We start from the raw sequence: 9,015 nt of genomic DNA, 5'->3' as shown, positions 1-9,015 counted from the left end.
CAAAAAAAAAAAAAAAAAAAAAAAAAAAAAAGCACTGTACTCTAGTTATAAAACTGCTTCCCTTGTGAGTGAGTATAGGTTAACTATTCTGATACTGCTCTACATGATTACTGGAACTGAATTAAGTAAATTGATGGTTGACAGTGGAAGCCAGGTTCCTCACTACTGAAAAAGGTGTTCCAAATAAGAGCAGGTTAGAGTGATCTATGTGGTCATGGATTACAGTTGGGAGGCATCAGTATCAAGTCATGGTTAGTTTAATACAGATGTGGAAATCCTAATAGACTCATGTATATGTGCGTCAGCACATACACATACATGTCCTTGTTCTTTCAGCTAAGAAATACTAGCAGAGGAAGCACACTCGTGTACAGATGTTGGCTCCTAAAACCATTCATCAATAAAAGGAGTCAGCTCTTCTGGGAGAAATGACTCACGCCAGGCCCGGGACATCTCACAGTGCAATAAAGTACAGACGTGCTGAAAAATTACAATGACAGGGCTATGTCAAAGGGACACAGGAAACAACTTGAAGAGTTCTGGATGGCCACAGGCAGATGTCATGTTAACAGGGCACAGGACACAAGATATACGTCAGAACACATGTTGACACTGATATCATATGATGAGAATGGCATTTTACTTTTGTAATTTCCTCTCCAAAACCCACAATATCAATTTAATTATTAGAAAACTATCAGACTAATCCCAAATGAGGGTCATCCTATGGAAAATATAGACCAATACTCCTAAAACTATCAAGCTCATTCAAACATGGAGAGCCTCAAAAATTGTCACAGGACCAGAAAACAGACTCTTCAGGGTACTGTGGTATTCCGAGTCAGAAAAGGACATGAGATACACACTAAGATAGGAAGAAAGTATGGACTTTAGTATATGTGCTGCCAAAGCGACCACAAGAAAGTATGGGTTTTAATAATATCATATTGTTGTATTCTGCAAAATGTGGCGTACCAGTATAAGATGTTTTGTCTTTGATTTTTGGTACCAGGGATCGAACTTGGGACCTTGTGCTTGCAAGGTAGGCAGCGAAACCACTGAGCTAAACCTCTGGCCTCTACTATAAGATATTAATAAGAGAAACAGCATGGGGAATATGGAACTTTATACTTTTTCTGAATACCTACAAGCATTCCAAAGTAAAAAAACTCATTTTTTTTTGTTTTTTTTGTTTTTCTTTGTTTTTTTGAGACCGGGTCTCACTATGCAGTTCAGGCTGGCCTTGAACTTGTTATATAGCCCAGGCTGGCCTCAAACCCGTAACAATCCCCCTGCCTCAGCCTCCTGAGGCGTGTGCCAACATGCCCAGCCAAATGCTCATTTAAAAAAGTTAACTTTCCTAGTGCTACTTACATTTTTCTCTCAATCTACATAAAATCCAAATGTTAATACCTATTTTTAAAAACTCACTTCAATTCTTTCTCTGTTTGTTGTAGTTGTCTAGTTAGCATTCCATGTTCCTTTTTCTTGGCTTTAACTATGCTTTCATGATGAGAATGTGACTCTTTTGTGACACTCAGATCCCTATTCACATGCTCTAACTCAAGGTTCAGGAAATGAATTTTTTTCTCATTATGATATAGTTTGAAAAGCTGCAGCTGTATCTTGTTTTTTTTCAGTTCTTCAAGGAGACTCTGGTAATGTTCTGCCTATAAAACAATACAATTCAAAGTAAGTTAAAAGGGAGTATACTTTCCACAAATTCCACTACTGTACCAACACACTGATCCATAATGAATTTTTATTTATATTATTAAGAAACACTATTCTTGCCAAAAGTTGCATTATTTGGACAGTTTCTGGACACACTTCTAAAATGAGCCAGTAAGCCGGTAAATGATTTTGAACGAATGCACCCAATGCTAATGCTAGTATAAACAACGAAGTAGTACCTGCTACACAGGTCCTTATCCTAATTTCTATCTTTTGACAAGTCCATTAATGTTCTTGGTGTCATCTTCCTCATTTGTAAGCTGAAGAATGTTATATGTCTGTACATTCTCTAGCAACTTTAAATTCAATGACTTCAGAGAAAATTTATACTATGGGAAGTAATTTTTCTACTGATAAAAACAATAGGACCACTAGAACCTGTTATGGCTTGTGTTGAGAAGTCCCCCAAAGTCTCATGCTTTCTCAGAGGCGGCTGAATCTAGATTGTGTGATTGATTCATGGTGGGGCTAGGCTTGAGGGCACTAGGACTAAGGGTGTGAGTACTACCCTCCCTCAACAGTTTGAATAAGATAAAAAGGCAGAAAGACACTGTTAAGGTCCCTTGTCAGCTGCTATTGTCAGTCCGCCAAGAACCACTGCTGCCCTGCCACCCTGCCTTGGAGCCAGCTGATTATGGACTGAAACCTACTAACTCTGAGCTAAATAAACCCTTTCCCCTTTAACTTTGGGTGTCAGGTATTTTGTCTCAGCAACAAGAGAAAAGTAACACAGAAGCTGTAGTAATTTACTTGATTATTGTTTTATATTGCATGAGAAAAGAAGAATTTCCTTAACAATGATCTGTGCTATTAACGAAGAAATAAAGGACAGGGCCATTTCAAGAGGAGAGTTCCTACTTAATAAAGTATTTCAGGTAACAGCTAAAAACCCATCTGCCAAAGATGTGCAAAAAACAAGCAAACAATCTAAAAATAATTAGGAAGCTGGGCTATTGTAACATTTTTGTTTGTTTTGTTTTGTTTTTGGTACCAGGGATTGAACTTGGGCCTTTGCGCTCCCCTGGCAGGCAGCAGAACCTCTGAGCCAAATCCCCAGCCCCTATTGTAACATTTTTATGTTTCAAGTTCTGCAATTCAGTAAACTACTGAATTATACAGGGAGTATTACAGTCTAACATTTACTTCCCACCCCTTTCCACTACAAAACCAAGAACAAAGCAGACATTCAAAATATGAGGGGACTGAGAAAATTTCACGAGTTAGGAACCCATCTACCCTTCATTCATTTCTTCAAATCTTTACTGAGTGTCTATTATGCACCAGGTCCTGCTCTATGTGCTGAGATACGGCAGAGGACAAAAAAGACCATCTCTGCTCCTAAAAAACTTACATTTCATTTATTGTAATGCAGGGGAGAGGAAGGAAGAGGAGTCAGGAGAAGATGAAAGCAAAGCAAAACAAAATAAGATACTTTCATACTGCAATATATGTTACAAAAGAAAGAAAATGGAGGGCCAGGGATTTAGTTCAGTGGTTCCACTGCCTGCCTTGCAAGCGCATAAGGGAAGGGGTGATAATTTAGATGGGGAAGTAGACAATGAATACCTGCATGAGGAAATGGTTATTGTGGGAAAACTTGAATGTGACAGTACCTACCATGCAAAAATCATGTGTGGATGAGATCTAGCTACTTCTATTAAGCAAAATATGAAAGAGATTATAAAAATGTAAAACAAGGCCTGGGGATTTAGCTCAGTGGTGCCACACACCTGCCTTGCAAGGGCAAAGTACTGTGTTCGATCCCTGGTACCAAAAAAAAAAAGAAAGAAAGAAAGTAAAACAAGCTGGGAGTGTTGGTGTACTCTGGGAGTCTGAGGCAAGAGGATCAGGAGTTTGAGCCAAGCCTGGGCAATTTAGCAAGACCCTGTCTGCAAGAAAAAATGTAAAAGGCATGGGAATGCAGCTCAGTGCAAAGGCCAGGGATTCAATGCCTTAAAAAAAAAAAAAAAAAAAAAAAAAAAAAAAAAAAACCAATGTTGCTCTTCTAATTAATTCATTTTGGAAAATGTAGTTATTTTTCATAAAATGTTATGTGATGAATTCAACTGCAATTTTTGCATGGATCATTAAATTTTTTTTTAAATTTCAAGTTTTAATTTCAAATACTACAAATACCAGTAAATACCACATGAACAAAAACCTCCTTGGGTCCTCAATAATTTTTGGTTTTGTTTTGTTTTTTGAAACAGGTCTCACTATGTAGTTGAGACTGACCTGGAACTCACTATGTAGCCCAGGCTGGTCTCGAACTCACAGTGATCCTCCTGCCTCAGACTCCTGAGTGCTGGGATTACAGACGTGCGCCACCACACCAGGAGGGTCCTAATAATTTTTAAAAGCTTTAAAAGTGTTCAAGATCCAAAACTGTCCTGTGAAGAAAAACCCAAAGAGTGGAAGATGTGCCATAAAGTTTATCTTTAATGAATACACTGTCTTCTACTATTAAAGCAATCTTCTTGGTAGCCTCAAGCCAACACCTGGCAACTTTCCCAGAAAGTTTATAGCTAGCATTTCCTTAATCTGTTACATCTTCAGGACACCTTACCTCTTCTTTCTCTAATTTTGCATGCCTGCGCTCTGCAGCTGCATTCTTTTTCTTATTAAAATTAAATTGTGCATCTTCCTCAGCCTTTTGTAACTTTCTTTTCTTTTCCTCATACTCTCTCACAAGCTCTCCTGAAGTGCTGATTTCTTCAAAAAACTGGGTTCTTTCTTTGGGTTTTTTCATGGAAATTGACTCTACAGTTCCCTATTAAGAACAGGAAAGGACAACAACATATAAAATGTAGTGATGCATTTCTAAAACTATAAATCAGATAAACCCCTACGGCCACTTACCTGAAAAACGAGACAGTTTTGTGCTCTGCCTATTATGCCTATCTTCTCCAGCTCTGCTATGTAGGCAGAGCGAGTCACAGGGTTATCACCAAAACGGAATTCTGAGCATCCCCCTGATAGAAAAGAACAGAGACTGTGGTAGAATATTGTTTTTACTGGAATGTCTAGTTATGCAACAATATACCTATTAATACAAACATTTCATCAGTCACCAACAGTGTCTATTAAATGCCAAAGACTATTCTCTGTTCAAAAATGCAACAGATAAAAGTCTCTGATCTTAAGGAGATTATATCCTAGTCAGGGAGACAAACAAAAATGAGGTATGCAAGTAAAATAAATAGCCTGTGAGAAAGTGGTAAGTCCTTAGAAAGACAGACTTTGGAAGGAGGAAGAATAGACACTTCAGCACAGGAGTGAAGGCACTGAGATTTAATATGACAGGCAAGGGAATCCATACTGAGATGGCGCTTTTCTAGTTAAAAATCCCAAGGAAGACCAAGTGCGGTGGCATGACCTTTAGTTGTAGCTTCTTGAAAGGCTAAGGCAGAAAGAACACTTAAGCTAGTAGTTTGAGGCCAATCTATACAACAGTGCAAGACTCCAGCTCAATAAACAAACAAAAAATCCAAAAGAAAGTGAGAAAACTAGACAATGAATATGCCCATGTGATAAAGGGATGAGATTACCCACTAAAGTACAAGTATATAACAGTGTTTCTAAAATCTCCTGTGATTGAACTTGAAGGAGGTTAATAAGAGTATGTATAAAATTGGAAACATTCTGGAGAACAAGAATGAAAATAGCAATGATTTAAAAAAATAAATGCATACAATTAATTCATCAATAAGAAAAGAGACAAGCATCAAGAACCCCAAGAAGAGCTTTCATGACTTCTCTGTATGATTCCCTTCTTGATCTCAACCAAATACCCACATATAAAAGTGCTGTTTGCCAGATTTGAAAAAAATAAGTCAACTTAAGGAAGAGTTCTTTCTTTTTTTATTTTTTGTACTGGGAATTGAACTTGGGACTTTGCGCTTGTGAGGCAGGCGGTGCACTACTGAGCTAAATCCCCGGCCCTCTTTTTTTCTTTCAAAAATATTTTTTGGTTTTTTGAGACCAGGTCTTAAACTAGTTCAGACTCGTCCTCAACTCACTATGTAGCCCAGGATGGCTTCCAACTTGCAGCAATCTGCCTGCCTCAGCTACTCCACTGCTAGGATTATAGGCATGTGCCAGTACGCCTAGCAGGAAGAATCTTTTTTTTTTTTGGTACTGGGAGATTGAACTCAGGACCTTGCACTTGCAAGGCAGGCAGTGGCACCAGTGATCTAAATCTCTGGTCGCACGGAAGAATCTTAATGAAGAATAAAACAGGTTCTGTTACTTGCTTCTGAAAGAGCCTCTAGTTCACTGTGCCAGTGAAATACAGTTAAGTCCCCAATTTACAAACATTTGAGTCACAAACTTTCACAGGTGTACTGTATAAGTCACTTTGTTGGACTTAGGACGAATCAGACATGTTCTCCTGGAATGGAACTTGTTCAGAAGTTGGGAACTAAGTCCCATATTTTAAACAAAGAAAAATCAGTCTTACTTAATCTTGAAAATCAAATGACTCATGAGTAAAATCTACAAAGAAAATACCTTGGATAATCCGTGCGAATGTTTTCTCTTCTCCATTTTCCTCCACATATACAATTTTTACACTTGCAGAAGAAGAAATAGGTTTTCCAACATGTGCACCATGAATAAGTTCTTGAATACTTTTCACTCTTAAATTAGTTATTTTCTCTCCCATGACAAAGCTAAGTGCATCCATTACATTAGATTTTCCTGAGGAAGAAAAGAGAAAGATTAATTCTTAATGATAAAAAGCCTTGCCCAGGGTCAAAGAAGTCACACTACCAAAGGCAGTGAAATAGTAGATAGACTGTCAGTGTTCAAAATGCATGTGACTGAAAAATCCTAGGTCAATCACTTGTTTCTTCAATGCAGCTACAGCAGATGAAGAGACCTAAATTTAAGGATAGAAACCCATGGCTCTAAATCCCAGATGCAAACCATAACAGTGCCACAAAATCAAACTAAAATTTTAAGGAAGGAGTAAATCCACACATAAAATAGGACATTCACAGCAGCTAATCAGAAAGGGTCCAGTCTACCTGAATCAGGCATAATAAGAAAGTCCATGCTACTGTGACCCTGACAAGAAAAGTAAACTGGCATACCCTGATATTAACCAATTCAGTTTGTTTTTATGTTGTTTTCTTGCTCCTACCTTACAAAAACTAACTATTCTATCATGCCTAGTGGAATACTCATTCTCTTTTATACATTAAGGTGTTGCCTGATTCTAGAATCACAAATTAAAGCCATTAGACCCTGAAGCCAAAACTGTTAATTTTGTCCTTTGACTACTCAAAGGTGCTTACAGTGAGTAATGTGAACAATGTTTACTGGACCTTGTGCCAGATTCCCTACACCTAATATTTTGTCCTTGCAACAAACCTATGAAATAAGCATTTAATTTATATTTTATAAAGAAGAATTAAATAACATGTTTTGGAGTGAAGCATATGATTCCAAAGCCTATGTTCTTTCCATTAAATGTAGGACATCACACTGTTATGAACTGGATCAAATATGTACCCTAAAAGGCTCCCATATTCAGAAGTGGGGTTTTCTGAAGGTAATTAGATCATGGGTGCTAACATCATCAACAATCCATTGACAAGTTCATAGTAAAATGTACTATTAGGAGGTGGCACCTGGCTGGAGGAAGTATGTCACTGGAGGCATAACCTGAAGAATATATTTCTGCCTCCAGGTCCTTCCTCTCCCTCTGTATCATTTGCTCTTTGCTTTCCAGCTGCCATGAGAAGAGCAGCTTTCCACTGCCATGCACTGTCTGCCTCAGAGCAAGGCAATTATGGGCTGAAACCCCTGAAACAATGAGCCAAAATAAATCTTTCCTCCTCTAGACTGACTTTTCTGGGTACTGGGTCACAGCAATAAAGAGATGACTAGTACCCATACTATAATAATTTAATCTCAGAGTAAATGAACACAAATGCAACAGAAGCATTTAGGAGAAGCATGAGTAGATGGAGGCTGAGTTGGCTTTGCAGGGTATAATTCTGAATTAAGTTTTAAAGGAAAATTAGAAGTTAGGAGAGGTGGGTGCTCAAGGTAAATATACCATCTCAGAGAAAGATTAACTTGCTCATATGTACAAAGGAGTGGGGGAGGACAGTACAATTTCAGTAAGAAAGCAAGTAATTTCAATATGGGTAGAGAGCTTACAAGGCTGGAAATGATGAGAGAAAGCTGGGAAACTCACATAAGAATTTCAATATGCTGTATCAAAGAAATTAAGCTTTGTGCTGAAGATTGTGTGAAGCCATTAATCCAAAAGAAAAGTGGGCACAAGACATAAAACCCAATTCAGAAGGGATAAAAGGCTCTTAAATATCAAAAATGCTCAAAATTAATCATAATGTATAAGGAGAATGCAAACTAAAACTGTACTGAAAAAAAAGGCCAGGTGTAGTGGCACACGCCTGTAATCCCAGCACTTGGGAGGCTGAGACAGGAGGATCACCTCGAGTTCGAGGCCAGCCTGGGCTACATAGTGAGTTCAGAGCTAGCCTGAACTATTAAAGCAAGATCCTGTCTGAATAAATAAAAAGTAAAAAGTAAACAAGAAAACTGTACTGACTTCCAATTGTCACCTGGCAATGGATCCAAAACTTTCAAAATACATTCTTTTGGTCAGGCAAGAGGGAAACACAGCTCTGTGTAGGTTGTACTTTAAAAGGATACATTTTATGGTATATAATTCATAACTCAATAAAACTTATACAAAACAATAACAAACTTAAAAATGTACTTCATGTGTTTTCTAGCCTGTTCACTGAAATGATCCAGAATGCACCAAGTACCTCTGGCTCCAAATGCTATTCTAATACATGTCCTAGTAAGAGGAACCAGAAGTTACTGGAGAACTAGCTAATTCAAGTCTGCAGCAGGGAAAAATGAAGATAAGCCAGGAACTAAGACATCATACATCAGCATGCAAGGAAGTTTCCCAACATTAATGAGGTCACAACCAAACCACATAGGCGGCAGCTTGAAGGAGCAGCCACGACTGAAGAATGACTGTAACGGACTAAGATACACTTCCATCAGTGAAAATCTACGGGTCCACATCAGTGTCAACAAAAACAGGGAAAAAGTTATTTATACCACCCGAGGGACTATTAAAAGTTTCTTTGAGAAAATTAATCAAAAGAGGTAAGCATTTATTGTATTCTTTTGAATGTCAACTGTATGTTGATTTAAAAACACCGTTAAAAAGGAAAGCTTTTTTCACTGAAAGAATCATCCAATGAATGTAGAAAGCATGACCGAATTAGA

General features: G+C 37.9%; 1 protein-coding gene across 1 annotated transcript in view; it reads right to left on the bottom strand.

Moving 5' to 3' along the window:
- The window catches only part of Smc1b (structural maintenance of chromosomes 1B), a 62,234-nt gene that overhangs the window by 47,306 nt on the left and 5,913 nt on the right, over nt 1-9,015 (bottom strand). Inside the window, exons 2-5 of the mRNA XM_010634336.1 lie at nt 6,244-6,432; nt 4,594-4,706; nt 4,301-4,504; nt 1,432-1,670 (exon numbers count right to left, since the gene is read on the bottom strand). Coding sequence (XP_010632638.1) covers nt 1,432-1,670; nt 4,301-4,504; nt 4,594-4,706; nt 6,244-6,432 — 745 coding nt within the window. The remainder of the gene's footprint in view (nt 1-1,431; nt 1,671-4,300; nt 4,505-4,593; nt 4,707-6,243; nt 6,433-9,015) is intronic.

This window comes from Fukomys damarensis, unplaced genomic scaffold (assembly GCF_012274545.1).
Source record: "Fukomys damarensis isolate Sample0158 unplaced genomic scaffold, DMR_v1.0_HiC HiC_scaffold_19, whole genome shotgun sequence".
Lineage (NCBI taxonomy): Eukaryota > Metazoa > Chordata > Mammalia > Rodentia > Bathyergidae > Fukomys > Fukomys damarensis.
Note: the sequence above shows the minus strand (reverse complement) of the source record. Positions and strands in the feature narration are given on the sequence as shown.